Consider the following 19,958-nt stretch of genomic DNA (forward strand, 5'->3'; position numbering starts at 1 on the left):
CCTGCAATCATTTGTGGTTCCCTGTTTTCATACCGTTGGGTCTCGTTGTTGCAGTCCCTGTTAGCAGTAAAGCAAAGATGACTGGCAAGAACAGGGCTGAAATAATTTATAGCTCCGTGCATCCATTTAAACACAAACTAGAAGAAAGGTAACTAAAACAGACTCTTTCCATCCTTGTTAAATTACCCTTCTGTAGCCTTAACTTTTCTGTGACAGATGGAAGAACATAACCATAAATGTGTTTGCAGAAGACACTGCAGTATTTATGTGGCACGGCACGCGCACCCGATAGCAACTTCCTTTCAACAAGAAACACAGATGAAAGCTGTCTGCACATGTTGCATGTAGATGAAATTCCATATACCACTTTAAATTCTAATTTTACACGCAATAAAAGCTCCTGATAGCAGATGGAAGTATTAACCACGTTTTAAAAAGGGTGCTGTCTGAAACTGCCGATCGCTCTTCAGCTGGCAGTCTCTGCCCCACCGAGGTAGCAATAAGCCCTGCCATCTGACAGATAAGCCTCCAGGATTTTGAAAAGCTCATCCAAGACAACTGTGAGCCTCCTGTTGCCTTTGTGCAGAAGATGGAGGTGGATACCCAGCCATTTTGTGTGAAAAAGGGATCTGAAGGGAATAGCTTTGTTAAATGATACGGGAAGAAAATAATTAAACAGATGCGGTCTGGGTGGCATAGACAAAGAAAAGCAGCTTCCTCTCTTGAGACGGGGAGAGTGCTGTGGGTGTGTAAGAGACACTGAGTATTACTGCAAACAAAACGTGTCGGTGTCACAAACACAGCAAGTCCTTCTCATTCTTACCAAATCCCTGAATATTTTAAATTGTTTTAGGATCCACCAAGTATTTAAATAAGCAGGGTTGTCAGGGTGTGTAACGATAGGGTGGAGAATGTCAGGGATGGATGTGAGCAACATACCGAGAGCAAATCACCCCTCTCCTTCAGTCACCAGAAGTGGGAAAACATGAATCGTGTGGCCACAGGCTGGGACTTTGCGGGGCTGCAGAAGCCTCATGCTTCGCACTGCAATTTAGAAAGGTAAGGGGCAGGGGATGCTAATACAATCGTGTCTAAGGCAAACAAGTGATCCCCTTGTTTACAACCATCACTGCATCCTGCTTGCCTTTCCTGATCAGTCTGTGGAGAAAATTGGCATCAGGTCATTCAGGCTGATGGACTTGGAAAGGGACAGGGCTGTTGACCTGCAGCTGCGCTGGACAGCAGGCATCGCTGCCCCGTTTCCACAGGCTGCCTCCTCCGTGTCAGCCTCCTGCCCGAAAGCCGTAGCCGATGCATGTTGCTCGGCCCAGGTCCCCCTGGCCCGAGGGCTGATAGAAGGCGCTGTGCGGAGAGGGGACGGTTGGCAGCAGGCTGGTGGAGGCCAGGGGATCTGCTCTTCCTCACAGTTCATCTCGTTCTTCCTCACTGCAAATGCAGGCGCTCCTTTGGCTGTTCATGAAGGGCCGGCAGCCCAGGGTCCAGACGGCATTGAACACCGTGTCTGCGACGGATTCACAAGCTGTGGAGAAAGAAAAGATCAGGCATGTGAGTAACAGGCACCCTGGGATGTCTGAGGGCTGGCGGGAGTACTTACAGTTGGAAATGTGGGCATGTTCTCTCTGGGTAATGTGTTTTTATAAATCCAGAAGGTGCCTTCTTCTCTACCTGGGGTGGCACTGACTTCCCTCCCTGCCAGGCTCCTTTCCTGCCTCTCTCAGCCTTTTCTCAGGAGGACTATAAGGATGTTGCGAGGCTGTGCAGGGACAAAATTAGAAAGGCCAAAACTCATCTGGAGCTCAATCTGGCTACTGCCGTTAAAGATAACAAAAAACGTTTTTACAAATACATCAACGCAAAAAGGAGGACTAAGGAGAATCTCCATCCTTTACTGGATGCGGGGGGAAACTTAGTTACAAAAGATGAGGAAAAGGCTGAGGTGCTCAATGCTTTCTTTGCCTCAGTCTTTAGTGGCAAGACCGGTTGTTCTCTGGATACCCGGTACCCTGAGCTGGTGGAAGGGGATGGGGAGCAGGATGTGGCCCTCGCTATCCATGAAGAAATGGCTGGCGACCTGCTACGACACTTGGATGTACGCAAGTCGATGGGGCCGGATGGGATCCACCCGAGGGTACTGAGCGAACTGGCGGAGGAGCTGGCCAAGCCGCTTTCCATTATTTATCGGCAGTCCTGGCTATCAGGGGAGGTTCCAGTTGACTGGCGGCTAGCAAACGTGACGCCCATCTACAAGAAGGGCCGGAGGGTAGACCCGGGGAACTATAGGCCTGTTAGTTTGACCTCGGTGCCAGGGAAGCTCATGGAGCAGATTATCTTGAGTGTCATCACGCGGCACTCGCAGGGCAACTAGGCGATCAGGCCCAGTCAGCATGGGTTTATGAAAGGTAGGTCCTGCTTGACGAACCTGATCTCCTTCTATGACCAAGTGACGCGCTTGGTGGATGAGGGGAAGGCTGTGGATGTGGTCTACCTTGACTTCAGTAAGGCTTTTGACACCGTTTCCCACAACATTCTCCTCGAGAAACTGGCTGCTCGCGGCTTGGACTGGCGTACGCTTTGTTGGGTTAAAAACTGGCTGGGTAGCCGGGCCCAAAGAGTTGTGGTGAATGGAGCCAAATCCAGTTGGAGGCCGGTCACTAGTGGAGTCCCCCAGGGCTCAGTGCTGGGGCCAGTCCTCTTTAATATCTTTATCGATGACCTGGATGAGGGGATCGAGTGCACCCTCAGTAAGTTTGCAGATGACACCAAGTTAGGTGCGTGTGTCGATCTGCTCGAGGGTAGGAAGGCTCTGCAGGAAGATCTGGATAGGCTGGACCGATGGGCTGAGGTCAACTGCATGAAGTTCAACAAGGCCAAGTGCCGGGTCCTGCACCTGGGGCGCAACAACCCCAAGCAGCGCTACAGGCTGGGAGATGAGTGGCTGGAAAGCTGCCTGGCGGAGAAGGACCTGGGAGTACTGGTTGATAGTCGGCTGAATATGAGCCAGCAGTGTGCTCAGGTGGCCAAGAAGGCCAACAGCATCCTGGCTTGCATAAGAAGCAGTGTGGCCAGCAGGTCTAAGGAGGTGATTGTCCCCCTGTACTCGGCTCTGGTGAGGCCGCACCTCGAGTACTGTGTTCAGTTTTGGGCCCCTCGCTACAAGAAGGACATGGAGGTGCTCGAGCGAGTCCAGAGAAGGGCAACGAAGCTGGTGAGGGGTCTGGAGAACAAGTCTTACGAGGAGCGGCTGAGGGAGCTGGGGTTGTTTAGCCTGGAGAAGAGGAGGCCCAGGGGAGACCTCATCGCTCTCTATAGGTACCTTAAAGGAGGCTGTAGCGAGGTGGGGATTGGTCTATTCTCCCACGTGCCTGGTGACAGAACGAGGGGGAATGGGCTAAAGTTGTGCCAGGGGAGGTTTAGGTTGGATATTAGGAAGAACTTCTTTACCGAAAGGGTTGTTAGGCATTGGAATGGGCTGCCCAGGGAAGTGGTTGAGTCACCATCCCTGGAGGTCTTGAAAAGACGTTCAGATGTAGCCCTTAGTGATATGGTTTAGTGGAGGACTTGTTAGTGTTAGGGCAGAGGTTGGACTAGATGATCTTGGAGGTCTCTTCCAACCTAGACGATTCTGTGATTCTGTGATTCTCGCTGGTGGAGCATTTGGAGCACTACAAACAGCACCGTGTACCAAGCAGATTTCCCAGAAGACCTCCACAGCACGGTCTTTCCCAGCTCCCTCTCCTCACAGCTGTTCATAGCTACTACTGGCCAATCTTTTCTGTTTTTTTTTTTTTTTTTTCAGAGTTACAATGCCAGCATGAAGCATCCTGCTGTGGTTGCACCAGCATGCCTGATTGCTAGCCCCGTCCCTTCCCCCAAAACAGCCCTGAAGCTGCGTATCAGTAGTTCAGGAGACTGCTCATTTGGCAGGTGCTACAAAGATTGCAGTGAGTCAGTGGGGAAATCGAGTTTGGGGTTTACTGACGTGGCTGGAATCGGGCTAGGGGTGTCTGTATCCACACAAAGGGAGGGCAACCGCTCTGCCCCACCTGCTTGCTTTGGCCTCTGGTGCCTTGGTGGAAAGGACCCCCGTAAGAGTGGGGTGGCAGTGGAGGAGACTCGCAGAAGGCAAGAGGAGGTAGAGCAATGGGAGGAGAGGACAGCTCAGAGGTTCTCGCTAACAGCCCTTGTGCCTCCTCTGGCCACCAGGATGTGTGCTGGAGGCATCTGCTCCTGCTTGGCTGCAGGTAAAGGTGGCTTGGGTCAGCCAGGGCCTGAGCTCTGCTCCCCCTTAACTCCCCGGGGCCTGCCTGTTGGCTCCACTGCTGCAGGCTGAAAGGGAAGAGGGCTGACCTGAAAAACTGGCAGAGGAAAACAAAGAGATAGGAAGAGGTTGGCTGCAAGAGGACCCCTAGATAAGAGTGACCATGAAAATTTGGCTGTGCTTGGCCTGTGGCACTTATGTCTCAGTCCACAACTCTTTCTCTTGCTGGCCTGCAACTCTCTAAACATTTATCTGTGATCAAGTACAAAGCCACCCACACTAGTATCGGGGTCACGTAGACTTCAGCAGTTGTTCTAGTCAGGCTGCACCTCTGGAAAACAAATGCAGCTCAGCTTCACCTAACGACAGACCTTATGAGCCAAGAGGGGCTGTTCTCAAGGGCTCTGCCTGTTTTTAAGCCCAAAGCTCTTGCAAACATCTTTAACCATCTCAGTGCCACCTTCCTTAGGCACGTCTTACCCTGGCAGCACACAGCAGGCACTGTTCTCTGCCTGTCCCAGATTACTGCCACGCAGCCCTCTGCAGGAGGCAGAGGCCAGCCTTACAGAGGACGGGCGTAAAAATAATTTTAGTTGTCCAGTCTTGGGGCAGGAGTGTGTGTGGGCAGATCCCAGGCCCCCGTGTTGTCTCTCAGCTCTGCCCCCTCTGTCACGCTGCAGGACAGATGCTCTGCTCCCTACTGCAGGTTTTGGCTTGGTTTGGCAAGGAGATGGCTCCCTGCATGCACCCCCCCATCCCTGCCACTGCTTGTTCCCCCGTGGGGATGCAAGCTGGGGAAGCCTACCTTCCACCTTGGAGACGAACCCCAGGCTGCGCTTGAGGTCGGAGCAGATGGAGTGGAGGCACCAGCGGAACTTGGCATCGCAGCGGTACTTGTTGGCCCCGCAGGTGTCGTAACAAACGTCCAGCTGGTTGCAGCACTTGGTCATGGCAGGGATGCCCAAATCTAGCTGGGGAAGGAAAGGAAAGAGCGTCCCTTGGACTCAAACATCTGCAACTGGGCGAGATTTTACAGGGCCCCGCTGGCTCCTTTGCCCAAACCAGAGGTATGGCAAAGCCCCCTTTCCTCCTTTTCCCACAACCTGCTCCTTGGCCTAATAAATCTGCTGTAAGTGTTATTAATGCCTCATTTCCTAGAGATGCGCTTATGATACCAAGGATAAATACAGCATGGATCGGGAAGGTTCTGCTCCCTTGGAGGTAAGCCGCAAGCTTAGCTAATAACCATAGGGGTGATGGAGCAGGGCCTGACTCCTGGAGAGGCTGGACTCATTAGCTCATTATGAATTCTTCCCCTCATCAGCCTTCCTCATGTAATATTTAGGGGATGTGTTTTTTCTCCATTGCGCTCAGCACTCACGACCGCCCGCAGAAGGAGGCGGTACCATAGAAATGCCCACAAGGTTTGCAATGAAATGTGATTTAAGGAACTAATCTAAGAAGAAAAATGGGCTGTAAAGGGAGGTGTTTTCAGGGCAGGAATCGGCCTAATTGCTGCAGGCTTTATGGGCAGCAGTAATGCACCTGCTGAATAGTAATTTCTCCTCTTAGAGCCTCTCGGGAGAGCTTTTCCTGGTGATTCCAATATGATTTCATTAATTGCCTTTAAAACAGTGAGAGGGTGCAGCATTAAAGCCCACAGGTTTATTTCAGTACCCAGTAGAGGCAAAAAGCTTGGGAGGGAGCGTTGTGGATAATGCATCCAGATATTGCTGTTTGTGCATTATGCTAATGCATAATTAGCATAATCACTGAGCTGCCCAGCATCAAATGTGTCTCACAAGGGCACAGGGTCGATAAAAACACATTTCCCCACACCGATGCTCTGCTTGGACATCCCTTTTCTTCTTCTAGCACTCTGCTCAGGAAACCTGTGGTGCCTATGGAGACAGCCAGAGCAACAGGCCAGTCTGTCGTGGACAGAGCTCCTATCTACGTGATCCTTGTTCCGCTGCCACCAGCCCCTGAGGTCTTCCTGCTTCCCTGAGTGACAGTGAGCTCGGCTGTGCTCAGACTGACGCGTTCGCCTTGCCTGCCGTCGGCAGCCAGCCGTGTCTTTTGGCAGTCCCAGGAGGGCAGCGTGTCCCCTAGCGCAGCACAAGCGATACTCCCTCCCTTTTGCAGAGCTCTGCCCTCAGCTGTGAGGAGAAGGCATCGCACAGCCAGCATCTAGCACAGCTGAGCATTTTCCCTCCCCCGAATTATTAGCTGCTTACTGTGATTAGAGAATTGCATTATTTTGGAATGGTGGGTGTGGCAGTACATACACTTTGGGGTACCTTGAGCCCCAGAAAATAGGAGCTGCAGCCGTTCGGTTCTTGGGGCTTGTAGTGAGGTCGCGGCATTGGAGCCTTCCCTGAGAAAGAAAGGAAAAGCGTTAGGAAAGCTGATCTTCCCAAGAGTTGTACCAGAAAACATGGAGAGTCAGGCAGCTCCCCTCTGCTCTGCATCCCCAGATGTTTCGTTCTTCTCCAGGAGGTGCAAAGAGCAAAGGACGGGTGCCACTGACACACTCTGCAGTTTCATCCCTTTATATCTGCCCTCCCTTAGTATGCTTCTTAATAGCCATAGAGAAGCAAGAAGTTCCTCCCTGAATAATTATTTACTCAATGCTGAAAGCGTGGAGAGAGGGAGCGTGACGGGACTGCCCTGTTTCCAGTGCAGACCAGCCCTCGTGGGGTTGGGTTTCTCTCTGCTGTCCCTTGGTGCATGTTCAGTGCTTGTTGTGTTTCTGCCCCAGCAGGGTTTATGCAAGGGAGATCTCAAATGCAGAATGCGGTGTTAAAACAAGACCTTTGAACCCTGCTTTGGGAAAACTTTGTAAGCTGTGTGAATGCTCCAACTAAAGCGTGTTTGAGTTAAGACTTCTGTAAGTCCATCACCTGTGTCGTGAAGTTCCAGCTTCCTTGATCCCTGTTAGAGAGTGTGTATAGATATATAGTAGATGTAATTTAGCCTTTCAGGATTGGATCCTTTTAAACTCCATTTTCTCTTTTTCTTCTTGTCAGCACCGATAGCCATGTAAGACACTTTTCCGCTTTTTTTCTGACAAGGTACCTAGATTACCAGCGGTTAATATAGCCATAAATCTACTAAATCTAGTATGGCTTTGGGAAGACCTCACAGTAAAATGCCTCAAAAGGTCACGTGCAGGAATGTTCCCAGCACCTTCTAAATTACAAATTGCTAGAGCAGTTTTGTTTAAACAACAGGCTTGCAACAAATAATGGACCAAAATACCATCCAGCTGTGAGATGCCAATAGGCAGTTTTCTCCAACCCTACAGAAGTGCAGTATGCTTCAAGGATTCAGCTGTCCACAAGCCAAGACAAAGGTCTCCAGTTGACATTCCCAGCAGGTAGTGGCATTTGTGTGGGAAGGTATTTCTCAGTACGGCAGCTACTCTTGTTTCCACCCTTTTGTCCTTTTGAATAGGTCAGATCTGCTTCCTGCTCCAGATGCACTTTTCTAGCGCAGAAAGCATTGTTATTTGAGCAGGTGGAGCCGAGTTAACAATAGATAGAGAGCACAGGTCAGTTGGTCACAGCACACCACCATTATAGGATTAGCTTTGCACCAAAACACAAGTCCATTGAGGTACACAGACACAAGGTAACATCTGAGTTCAGGACACGTTGCATATTACGCTATTTTGGTGGCTGTGCTGTAGAGAGAAGGGATTGTGTCTATAGATGGGCTGAATCTTACAGCCAACGGCTCCCAAGCAACGCAGTGAGAGGAGGGCAGCACCCAGGTCTGGCTACAGCCTGGTTCCTTTTCTGGAAGGAGCCAAGAATTGGGACTCAGAGTCAAATGTTCTTGAGCTGAAGAAGGAAGCAGCAGCAGGTTCAAAATCTAAGGTAGGTTTTGCAGGATGGGATCAAATTTTAATGACTTGCTTGTACTATTGATGATAAGTTGCGTTCCTGCAGCCTGTTGTCAATTACGGGATAAGGTGGCAATTCGGAGTAGGAGTGAGGCTGCTTTGGTATGTGGGGATAGCTGTGTTTCTAGAGAAAACCTTCAACAAGCTGAAGTTCCAGCTATTAAAATGTTTTACAAAGGTGACCAGAAAAAATAAATCTTGTGAGAATTGTGAAATCAACAGAACTGCCCTCAAGATGAGCCTTTGTAGGAAACCCGCCTCCTCCTCTTTGAAAAACAAAGTTTAATGATTTGCAAAGTGATCAGCTAGATCAAGCCTGAGACACCACAGTTAACTTCTCTCCCACATCTTGTTTGTAGCTGAGAGGAAAACAAAAACAAAGGCAAGGCACTAGCAATAGGGCTCCTCATTCTACATGAGTGCTTACTCAGCGCCTGTTATTATTTATTGCTTGCCCATCCCACAGGCAGGTCTGTGCTGGGGAAGGGGCTCGGTGGGTCACGCTGGCTGTTTTGCTGCCTGTGTTTCACCAGGCACCTCTCGTGGTCTGCCTGGGGGGTGATGCTGATGTACAGAAGCACGGCCCTGCTGAGAAAGCCTGTTCTCTGGAAGATGTATTTCATGGCACTGCCTCATTGGCATTGCCTTAAAGGAGAACCGAAGTCATGTTTCTAATGGGAAGCGAGTTTCCCTGATGCATTTTAATATCCCCAAGCTGTTGTGGCTGTGCCAAGAGGCTGGAAAACAGCCTGCTGGCTAGAGGAGATTTGTGGCCCATGCAGGAGGTCTGAGACACTGCAGTACTGGGGTAAGATGAAGGGAAGAGATTTCCAGGTGAACAGATGGTCCTGGGGTCCCTTGCTGTGGTGGGGGGACCAGGTTATTTCTCTGCTTTGGGCAGACACTGTCCTTCCTCATCATGGCCATTGAGTGCTGTGGTGGAGGGCCTTGGAAGGTATGCCTCAGGACCACGCACTGTGCAGAACATCAGTGTCCTGCCTGGCCAGACAGCTGAGAGAAGTTATCAAGGGATTTACTCCCACTTGAGGCTGTTGTTCCCCCTGAGATGCCCAGAGAGATTTTATAAAGAGGAGGAGGTATGTTCCTGCAAATACTTGGGTAACCATGATGTTCTGAGTTAAGGGAGCAATCTGTCACCTTGTTTGTTCTCAGAGCTCACCAGGTGCTGATAAATCGGGAGGAGAGGCTGGCAGCCAGACCAGCCAAGTGTTTGTGCTCAGCTGAAGATGGATGTGGCAATTACAGGTGAGTCCTGACCTTTATCATGGCAAAATAAGCTATTATCAGTATCTCTTGTCTGAAGTGGGAGAGTGGAATGCACCAATTTTGTTTCTTGGCTGGGAAAAAAGCAATCAAGCCCTGATTCAGCAGCACGACAATAAAGATGGTTGGCATTCGTTCTTCTGGGCACAGGCATCTGGTCTCATTGGTTGGGAATTGTCCCTGCATCCCCTCTGCTTGCAGTTTGCGGTGTCTGTGCTAGCGACCAGCACAGACAAATGGTCCTGGGAGGGTGCAGCAAGGCCCTGGGAGGCATGCGGGTAGCATTTTAAGTTTCTTCCTTCAGCCAGTGATTAATGAGCTGTTCAGCAGAGGACGAGAACAGGGCTAAAGAAGTGTGTGTTTGTTTTCCTTTCTAGGTGAAGATTTCTCTGATAAGAAGCAGGATGCTCCTGGGGAGCGGGCAGGTGTTTGCACTGCTCTGTGGAGGTGCACAGAGAGCACAGGACCAGGGCAGGGAGAGACCTGGTCTGAGAGCGGTAACTTCTCCAGGACTTGACAGTGGTGAGTCAAAATGAGCTTCCTTCCCAAAATGAGCTCTGAGTGTCATCAGCCTTCCCTAATTTCGCCTCAGGCACTCTGTAGCATCTGTGTTTCTCCCGGTGCCCTTCCTGTGGGATGATCCAAACCCTTCCTTTTTGGTAAATCTCTCAAAGTCCAAGGTGAGCAGTGGCTGCCTCATTCCGCCTTGAGTACTAAAGGTTCCTCCGTGGTGACAGTGGGGCTCATTTACCTTCCTGTTATCTCCGCTCCTCCAACCCCTGCTATTAGCCAACTCGTGGCTGCTGAATAACCACGCTCCGAAGGTTGCCGAGATTACGGCCGCTGCCGACACGAACAGCCCCTTCTGAGTCAGGCCTGCACCAGCAGCTCATCCTCCCCGCCAGGGCCTCGTAACTGGGTGGCCGGGTCACCCCCACACCCTGGCTGTAAGACCCGCGTCCTCTCCTCTTGTCCCATTGCACCCAGCACAGACCAGTTGCTGCTTAGGGGGAAGGATGAGGGCTGGGTTTCTGGTGCTGGCACCAGCAGAGAAGTCGTGGCTGTCTGCGGTGGCCTTCCCATGCCACCCAGGGTTGGGTCATGGGTGGCCTCGGGAAGGAGAGCTGCGAGTTTCCACAGAGGAGGGAAGGAGGGGAAGACAGGGTGGGGAGAGAGGAGCCAGGAAGAGCTACGTGGGGACGTGGGGGCCAGCAGCACTACTCTGAGGGCCTCCTTAGCACCAGATTAGGAAAGTAACAGAGCATATACGTTGCTGGGACAGTGCTAAATGCCTTGCCTGGCCACTTTACTGATAGCCCTTCTACCGTCCCCAAGGGCACTAAAAGACAGTGCCTGTCCTAGCAAAGCAGCCAGCAGCCCCAGGCACAGAGCGTTCTGCCCCACGTCCCCAGCGTGGGGACACCCTTCACTTACCATATCGACATCTGTACTGACAAACGCCATTTTTCCCCCCAAGCAGTTCCAAGAAGGAGTCAAAGTAGCTGTTAACTGTTTCAAAGCTGTCCCGGATGGCCCCAATGCCCCATTCTGGAAAGTACGACTCCGTGGAGGAGGTTTGGTGGGCGGCGTTCTCCTGCGTCGTGTCCTCGGTGCCGTGTCCCAAGCCCAGGGTCAGGCACAGAACCGCTGCCTCAAAAAGCAGCCGCATCCTGCAGCCCGGATCCAGGCCCCGGAGCCTTTGTGCGGGCCAGGAGGAGCAGGGCGAGCTGTGCTGCGTGGGAGGCAGGTGAGCGCCCCTCTGCCCTGGACTTTAAACACTGCGGGGGGAGCCAGGATGAGGTCACAGCAATCAGGGTGCAAAGTGCGCCGTGGAGATTTGGACCGGGTCTGTCTCACGGAGAAACGCCGGGGTTTGCGTTTGCACAATCCCGCTGGAACCGGCTCGGCCCCTGCAGCACCGGGGCTTGGGCTGCTGTCGGAAGGTCCCGGAAGGGAGCCGCTGGGCACAGAGCGGGGGCCACTCGCCCAGGGTGTGCAGCACACGCACCCTGCCCAGCAAGGCAGCCAGCGGGCTGCCCTGCTCCCGGCCCTGCTGGGTGGGAGGTGGAGAGTTTATCTTCCTCCACAATTCCCCCTGCCCGGGCAATGGATCAGAGCACCGTATCCTGCTGCGATGGGCCTCCTGGGGGTGGTGCAGCAGCTAGCAGTAATTCGGGTTTAGAAACACTGGATTCAGGACAACTCCTTGGTGTTTCCCTCCTGTTATGGGATCAATGATGCAGATATGTGTTTGCCTTTAGCGGGACTCCCGAAGGCTGGCGTTAGGCAGCTGGTTGTTGCAGCTGCTTTTGTGTAGTGCTGATGCTGCTGAGTTCAACTTGTAGCCTAGGTGGCTCGCAGCACAAAGGGCTGGCACCAAAACCCAAGTCAGGTTCAGGGGGTGGCAGCAGGCCCTGGCTCGTGGGGCCTGCATGGCCTGCGGGGGTTTCAAAACGTTACTTATTAAAAGAAAACAGCCAAACAGACCAACAACAAAAGACAACGCAAACCACTGATAAAGACTAGGGAAGAGAAACAGCACAGGAAGGTTCCGGCTTCACTCGGGAAGCTTTTCAGATGTGTCCCAGCGCAGTGCTGCCTCCAGAAACAGCCGCTCTGCAGCTGCCCCTTTGCTGTGGCCTCCGAGGGCAGCCCCAGCAGTCATGTCTGCTGGAGCACGGGGCGCTGACCAGAGGCAAGGGGAGCCCGGCTGCAGGTCTCTCAAATACGTGGCACATGTAAGTGCAAGTTCTGACATTTTGCCGTTTTGCAGACTTGGCCCCGCAGCATTGGCACTTCTGAAACGCCAGAGCCCCGCAGCCCCTGACTGCCTGCGCCTTCTGCACGCTGCCTCCATCGGGTTCTCCAGGCATGGGATAAGGAGCAGGGACCGCAGCCCAGCCTTGGCTTCTCAGAGAGGTGAGCGGAGCAGGAGGGCTGGGCAGTCCCCTTCTGTGAAATAGCGTGGGGCTGGAGCCAGCTGCTGCCTTCTTGGGTCCGTTCTGGTGCCCCCCACCGCCTGCTCAGTGCCCCTCAGGGACTCTGAGGGATCCGCATTGCTACTAAATGGTCCGTTCCCTGGGAATGGTCCGGTCTGTTGGCAGCGCAGTGCCGCTGGAATTGCTGTCAGGAAGCCCCAGGAGAGGGAAGAGCAAGTTCCACAGCCCCACGCAGCGTCGCACACTGAGCGGAAGCCAGTCGTGTCCCCGCTGGCTCCATCGCTGCCCTGCGTGACGTGCTGGTTTGCAGCCTCAGTGCTCCCCGCCCCCAGGAACAGGCTGGCAGAAATTAATGTTAAAAGAGCAAAACAGCTGTTCAGAAATAACTTGGAAACACTGAGCAGAGCCCCTGGGTGGCTGTGCCTGGTGCCGTGCTTTTTAGCAGAGCCTTTTAGTTGCCCTAGTGGCAACTCCAGAACGTGGCTTTCTTTGTCACCCCTTACTCCCTGGTGGCTGATCCATGTGCCACCGAACATGGACAAGCGAGGGAAAAATGCTGGCAGGACTGCAGGGGGTGCAAAACACAGCGCCTGGTGCGTGAGCTGTGCGTGCTGTGCCGCATAGGAGGCCTCTGGGCAGAGAGCACAGAGCCAGGGCCATTTGCAAAATCAATCAGGATTTGTTAGGAAAGCTGCGCGGGGCAGGGGGAGCAGCTGGCAACGTGCGGAGCCTGGGAAAAGAGGAGTCAGGAACTTTCCTGCTGGTTTGTCACTTGTCCCGAAGTAAAAGTTTGTGAACAAAAAAGCAGTCTTGAAACTGCTTTCCCAAAACGTGGCAGCTGCTTTGCCCTGCCCTGGGGATAAGCCACCCTTTTTCCTTCTCCTGCTTCCTTCCAGCCCTCTCCCCACCAGTCCGAGACGTTTGCAACCCAGCTGCAAACAGCTTGTTGCACCCAAACTTCAGGATCTAAAGACCAGGAAAAAATGTGGGATTGAGTAACACGAACAAACCCTACGCAACACCTCCCCCTGCCCCAAGCCATCGCAGGGAGTCGCTGCCCAGGCCCAGCAGCTGCAGCAGGGAGGGCTTCTTACAGCCATCAGCCTGTACCTGCGGGTCCTCTGACCTGGCTGTGGGCCACTGCCCGCTCCCTCTGCCAGCTGTTCTCCCTGAAGGCGAGGGGGGGGGATGTTTGCATGATGGTAAACCCTGACAGCCAGGATCTGAACCTTGTCTTGACCTCAGGATAGCAGCTCCCAGCTCCACGCATTCATTCCTGACTCTGTCACGCCTAAATATAGAGCAGCCCTCGGGCCGTGGTGAGTCACTGCCTCCTAATGACACTCTCAGACTGTTGGCAGCCTGCTCCTGCGGAACCCAACGGAGGCAGAGCTGAGGAGGGACGTGCGGGGCAGACACCCGCCCTGCAGCAGCCCCCTTCTTGGGACTTTGCCAGGGCCTTTCCCTTTGTGTTCTGCTGGGGGTGAGGGAGGACAGAGGGGCTGCATTCTTTCTGGATGAATTGCTGATGTTTCAGGAGGGAATGTGCAGCTTGTGGTTGAATTTCATGCATAATCCATGGTTGGTTCAAAGCCTGATGTGGGAGCCAGACGAGTCGCTGAATATCGGAAGAAGAAATGCAGCTCGGTGGTGAATGCCCAAGTCCCGTCGAGAGGCAGGTCGGAGCCCAGGGGCTGGAGGAGGCTCCCGCAGGTCGGTGGCCTGGTCCGGTCTCTGCAGGAGGCCCCACACAGATCCCTCAGCCCTGTGCTGCCGTGCCCTCGCCGCAGGCACTGATAGCCACCGACCCTTTCCTTTCTCTTCATCTTGTCCTGCCCTGCAGCTACTCGCAGGCCCTCTCCCCCCTTCCTGTCGCTATCCGGCCTGGCCTCGTTTGCTGTAATTATCGCAGTTCTTACCCGGTGGGGTCGTCACAGAGCACCAGCATTGGTCGGGGGTGCAGGGCTGACCCACAGCCCCCGCCTGGTTCCATGGGAGGGGGCAAAGGAGGCCCAGGGCCCCTGATCCCAGGCAGGTGCCTCAGGACAGGCAGGGCAGCCATTCCACAGGCTTCTGACCTTGCTGTGCTTTTTTATTTTTTTTATTTTTTCCAGATTCCCGATGACCACAAGTTATCTATGGGCTCCACTGTTTAGGAGTGAGGCACAGGAGCAGCCGTAGTGTATGAACTGCTGCAGAAGTCTTGGTCGTGGAAGAAGTCAGCCCGCACATCACATCCCACAGGTAAGTGCTCTGTCTCCTAGCACGCTGTGTCACAGGACAGCCTGAGCTGCCTTCCCCACAACTCTTCAGTTAACTGCCTGTTTGACCTCTTGGCTCAGGAAACACAAGCATTTATCCTCTCTGAAAAAACGGGTCTTCTAGCAGCCGACCCTTTGCCATGCTAGTTCTGAGCACTGAGCCAGATGCGCATGCCGCTCCATCCCTGTGAAACCCCGCAGCAGCTCCTTCCATAAATCGAGAGCACGGTGCTGAGCCGCACCCCTCCCGCAGAGCAGGCCAGCTCCTTTCCTTCAATTTTTGTGTTCAGCATGCTTCTAGCCCAGCCTATCTGCCATCCTCTTGTGCAGTCCATCAGCACTGTGTGTTTCCAGCTGAGACAGAAAGTTTGGGCCCGAGAATGTGTTTTACAGTAATCTGTGACGGGAACATCTTCCTCACCTGCCCGCTTAATTATGAAGTGAAACAAGTGAGCTGTTTCCAGGACACACATGTGGTGTGATCTGTATGATCAGATTTACAACAGCCATATATGACGAGAGTGTGATGTGGAGGATTTTTCACTGCTAATGGCAGTGGCTTTTATTTCAAGCCCATTTTTTTTTACATTAAAATTTTTATTACAAAAACTGTAACAGTAAGGCAGTTTCTCAATTGTCAGTCACTGTGAGCCAAACAATTTTCAATCACCTTTAATACAAAACTAGATTCACACAGGAGCCACGCTCTTGATCCAAAAGCCCTTTGAGAAATGAGGGGGTAAGGCAGAGAGGAACACCACCACCTGTGTCATCACTTACACGTTCGGTATGAGGTGTACGAACACTATTGCAGTGGAGAAAGATGACATACGGATTGTCTGCAGGTTAAAAAAATAAGCTTGCCCTTTCTCTTCTGATAATCTGGAACATTTCAGTCTGATGTGCCTCAGCAGAATTGAAGTTGAGTTTGGGGGGATTTTCCTTTTAACCCAAGTGAAATTTTCCACCGCCAAAAGACAAATTATTTTTCTTCCCTGAAGAACTGCAAGTCATTGAGTAGTTCACAGATTTAAAAAGTCATGCTCTAAAACTTTTTTACTCCCCAAGCGATGCCTCTTAGGAGACCATTCTTAAAACGCTAGTCAACGCTGGAGATACATGATGGTAGGTGAGGGAGGGAACTGTTTAGCAAACTGCCCTAGGCATTCCACAAGTTCTTTCGGGCCTGTTGTTCATCTTTTGGTGTTGCTTGAACAGAGAGGAAAAAAAAAACTTTGCTTGATATAATGAAATTAGGGTTTCTCATCACGTCAACCCTGCCTTTTTCCATCCAACATGTAAGAGCCCCATGTGTTTTTTTCCAATGTGGCAGTACCTGAAGTAGTCACTGGCAGCTTTTATTCAGTAATTCTCTTTTACCTCACATCAATTCTAGAATTGTTAGCTGTTAATTATTTTTGTGTGTCAAGTAATGTGGCTCACTTGAGAGAAAAGCAGCTGTCTGTAATAGCAAAACCAGACGCTGTTTTCCAAACATGCTCGCGGTGGTAATACACGGATTTCTTTTTGTGCTCGTTAGCTATCCAGGGCTGGCTCATCTAGAAGCACTTATAGATGCCTCAGAGCCAGCAAGAGGAACTTAATGCCCCCAACTAAGGCTCCTAACTCCATGTTGTCCATTGCACTCTTTTACGTGCAGGGAAGTGGCAGGACTCACTGCATCCATGGTGACCTTTTTTGGAGCTTAAGAAAGCCAACAAGATGGGAAAGAGAAAACCATGGCCAGGAACAGAGATGACTGTACTGACACCACATAAAAAAGGAGAAAACTTGGGTAAGTATGGTCTGTGGTTGTTTTCGTTTGTTTTTAATTCTTACATCTTTGTGATCAAAAATATGCTCTGATTTCTTTGACTAATCTGTATCAGATACTGCTCTAATGGTACCAGCAATTCTGACTGACTGAGCAGCACAAAGGGTGGTGGAACTGTTTCTAATTGGTCTTTTCATTAAATGCTGGCTGGGCTTTGTTTTGCGTCTTTGAAAACACAAGCAAAAGGCAAGAAGGTATAGGGCTACGAATAAACAGTTATGTAGGTCCCATTGCTAACAGGCTCAGTAGAAATTTAACAAAACATTTTTCCACGAAAGGTTTTAAAGTGTCTTCTGAAAGTATGTAGTTTCTCAAACTATAGTACCGTAACTGCATTCTCACTATTCCAGAGGTATTTTCTAACGTATAAGCAGTTGGTTTCTTCTACGTTTTGGCTCAATTTTCAAGATTTTATTGAGGCAGAAAACCCAATTAACTAAAATGGGAATTTTTTCCTTGGTAAAGACTTCAGGCTTGACCCCCTAAATCAGTAAAAACCATCATCATCCAGAATATTAGACTGCTTAGGCAGCGTCTGGTGCAGCTCACTTTGATTCTTGTCCTCATGCTAGTGGAATATTGAGACATTTTGCTAAAAATCCTGCTGTTGAAGAGAAATGGCTTAGGGAAGTGAACCTCCTGCAGCCTCTCCCCACCCTGGCTTAGGTTTGTCTGTGCTGGGGTCAGCAGGGATGGCAGTTATTCCTCCTGCAGGAACCTGAAGAACAGAACAGAAGTTCAACAGCTACAGCAGCCAGTCTCATCTCCCTCAGAGGTTTCAACGTCATCTCAGCGTAAGGCCGCCTCACTGCAAACTCAGGACCTGAGAGCCCCTGATGGTAAGTGAGCTCCTCCAGCGTGGGCACTGCTGACCTGGGGACTGCGTGGGTGGTGGGCATCACAACAGCCCCAGCCTGGCTCAGGGAAGGGAAGCAGTGAAGCAAGCAGCACCAGGGCCTCTGCAGAGGCCCTTTCTCAGCCACAGCTGAGGAGGGGGGAGGCAGCACAGGGGGCATCACTGCAGTGGAGGCAGCCCCTGCCAGGTGAGCAACACCAGTCATCGAGAGAGGGAACCTCCTCTGGTATCCAAAGGTATGGCACTGCTGCCGGCTGTGTTCAGCATCCACGGCAACGAAAATATTCGCAAAAAAAAAAAAAAACATCTAAAAAAGATTTAGGATTATAAATAGGCCAACTATTTCTCACAAAAACTCAAGAACTGGGAGGACAAGGGTGGAGAGTGTTCTGTGATAACTGTGTGTTACCTCATCACCTGAAGTCTCATAACCAATTTGAAATTCCAGTGTCCTAAGGCACAATTACTTTGATTGATTAATGAAGATGGAAACATTCCCATCCCCACTGCCCAAGGAACAGATGTAAGCGGTTACTACTAAGAATAAAAGCAGCATTTGTTTCTTTTTATGTGGACAAACAATAAAGGAAGGAAATAGAGAGGAGATAGGCCATAATCTCAGTTGTCAGGCTGCTCTGATGCAGGCGTGTTTGACATTACACTGCTAAAGCATCTCATCTAAGCATACGCAACTGCTGGCTCACATTTTCAAGGTTAAGAGCCAAATTCACCATAAAGTCCAAGAAGGAAGACAGTTAAAAAAATTGGGCTTTTGTGGAAGTGGAAAAAACAGGCTAAAATAGACTATGATATAACCTGTTCCCCAGAGAAACACAAACCATGCCCACGGTTTTCAACAGTAGTGGTCATGTACTCTAGAAAAGCAAGGAGTCAGATGTCTGGAAGTTGAGGAATACGAACTGGTTTAATTCAGCCTTCCTTAGAAAGGAGCCCTCCCCTTGACTCTTCCAGGCAGCGTTCATCCCGCCATCAGCAGACTGACAGTTGCGAGGACTCTAAAGCGAACGATCACCGGCTTTCCGCACTGATCCAGAGGGGTGTGGTGAAGGAACACCACACGTAACACACTGTCAGTTGTGGCCCTGATCTGTATTTTGTCCTTATTTTCCTTTCTGTAACACTCATGGGCCTTAAAAATCAATATAATCCATTTGTAAAACTTTAAGGGGGTATTTTAGAAGGAACTAAAAGTATGTTTGTTTTGTCCACAGATGAAACACTGGTGTAGCTGGAGACTGAACCTGTAGTGGAGTGTTAGTCAATTGTAAACTGTAGGAGATGTGTGCATTTTACACAGACTGAATACAGAAGAGAAGAAAGAAGAGTCTGCATCATTCCAACTCTGATAAAGTGCACGGCCTTCTGAATTCCTGTCCTCGCTCATGGAGCCACTTATTGGATACTGCAAAGACATAAAGGTACGTGATCACTGCATCTGTTTGGCTCGTCCTTCTAGTTAAGCTACATTTGTGCTATTATTGGTAAAGAACTGGATTTTCCTAATTTTAAGTATTTTAACACACACACAAATAATATATTAATATTATATTAAATAATATATAAATCCAAGACGAAAAACTTCCAGTAGATGTAAAACTATGAGAGATTATTCAGCTAGATGCATTGTATTTTTTATAGATGTATAAATATGAAGATGGTATATATATATATACTATTTTATGTGTGAATATATATATATATATATATATATAAAATAATACAGTGTTGAGAGAGATACAGAGATAATGACATAGATATCAAGTAGATTTCCTTACAAGAGTCTAATGGCTCTCTCTGCTCTTCATTCTGTCACAAAGCCCAAAGGAAAAGCAAGCCAGAGCAACCCCCAAACAAACCCCAGAGCTCCAGATCGCAAGAAGCGAGAACAACGTAAGGGACACTCACCCCATTTGTTTCCAACTAGTACTGGGCAGGCCGCATGCCGCGTGCTGTAATCTCCTTCTCCACTTGGAAAGAGATTGTACCAGAATACAGCTGTTCCCTGGAAATTGCAGTGGAAACCCTCAGCGTTTTGCTCTACTTGCTACCAACTTACTTAACGCTAAAGTAAAGGTACATTCAGATTTCAAACACTCCTTGCTCCTTTTAAATTGAAGGTTGTTTTCCACATTCGAACACTTGCTTTCCTATGGAATGAGTCTCCATTGACTCACTCTGTGTGTATGTCCTTGTCTGTTAATTATTTTTTTTAGACCCTAAGCCATCTTCATTCAACTGCAAGCAGTTTTAGAAAAGCGAGGCAGTATATAACTATAAATGAGCAGCAGCCTTGTTAGCAACGACCAACCTTATTCGTGAGCCTTCTGAAGGAAAAGCCGTAGTGGGAACACAGCATTTCAGGGAGAATTCCCTGTGAATGCCCCAAGACTAATCTACTTACACAACAGCATCTTTTTAAAAATTGTTTTGAAGTATTGCTTTCCTCAAATGCTTTGCAAAGTCTGTGCATTAGCAGCAGTTAAGCCCAAAACATTAACTATGAGTTAACATGCAATAGATCAGAGGGCCCTGGAATCACCAGTACTGCTCCAGTAGCTGCACTTGTAAGTACCCCAT

At 50.4% G+C, this 19,958-nt stretch overlaps 2 protein-coding genes and 1 long non-coding RNA gene across 16 annotated transcripts in view; 1 reads left to right on the forward strand and 2 right to left on the reverse strand.

The window, feature by feature from the left end:
• The window catches only part of PLA2G12B (phospholipase A2 group XIIB), a 12,484-nt gene extending 323 nt beyond the window's left edge, over positions 1–12,161 (reverse strand). The window contains exons 1-4 of one of the 2 annotated variants that reach the window (XM_040563559.1): positions 10,905–12,161; positions 6,568–6,656; positions 5,085–5,250; positions 1–1,540 (exon numbers count right to left, since the gene is read on the reverse strand). The exon at positions 1–1,540 is cut by the window's left edge and continues 323 nt beyond it. In XM_040563559.1, the coding sequence (XP_040419493.1) occupies positions 1,422–1,540; positions 5,085–5,250; positions 6,568–6,656; positions 10,905–11,139 (609 nt within the window). In that variant the 5' untranslated portion in view covers positions 11,140–12,161 and the 3' untranslated portion in view covers positions 1–1,421. Of the gene's footprint in view, positions 1,541–4,755; positions 5,251–6,567; positions 6,657–10,904 lie in introns of those variants that run through there. The other variant, XM_040563558.1, reaches the window with a different exon arrangement.
• A 93-nt stretch (positions 12,162–12,254) lies between these two features.
• Positions 12,255–19,382, forward strand: LOC121073041. 2 transcript variants are annotated; one of them, XR_005821475.1, is made up of 4 exons: positions 12,258–12,389; positions 14,003–14,088; positions 14,524–18,799; positions 19,199–19,382. It is a non-coding gene; the product is annotated as an uncharacterized LOC121073041 (long non-coding RNA). The 2 variants fall into 2 exon arrangements; XR_005821476.1 differs by lacking the exon at positions 14,003–14,088 and having other exon boundaries at positions 12,255–12,389.
• P4HA1 (prolyl 4-hydroxylase subunit alpha 1) overlaps positions 18,267–19,958 on the reverse strand; it is a 36,645-nt gene continuing 34,953 nt past the window's right edge. For all 12 annotated transcript variants that reach the window (XM_040563542.1, XM_040563546.1, XM_040563547.1 and 9 more), the window contains 2 exons: positions 19,287–19,383; positions 18,267–18,783 (listed from right to left, as the gene is read on the reverse strand). In XM_040563542.1, the coding sequence (XP_040419476.1) occupies positions 18,713–18,783; positions 19,287–19,383 (168 nt within the window). In that variant the 3' untranslated portion in view covers positions 18,267–18,712. The remainder of the gene's footprint in view (positions 18,784–19,286; positions 19,384–19,958) is intronic.

Source organism: Cygnus olor, chromosome 7 (genome assembly GCF_009769625.2).
Source record: "Cygnus olor isolate bCygOlo1 chromosome 7, bCygOlo1.pri.v2, whole genome shotgun sequence".
Taxonomy (NCBI): Eukaryota; Metazoa; Chordata; class Aves; order Anseriformes; family Anatidae; genus Cygnus; species Cygnus olor.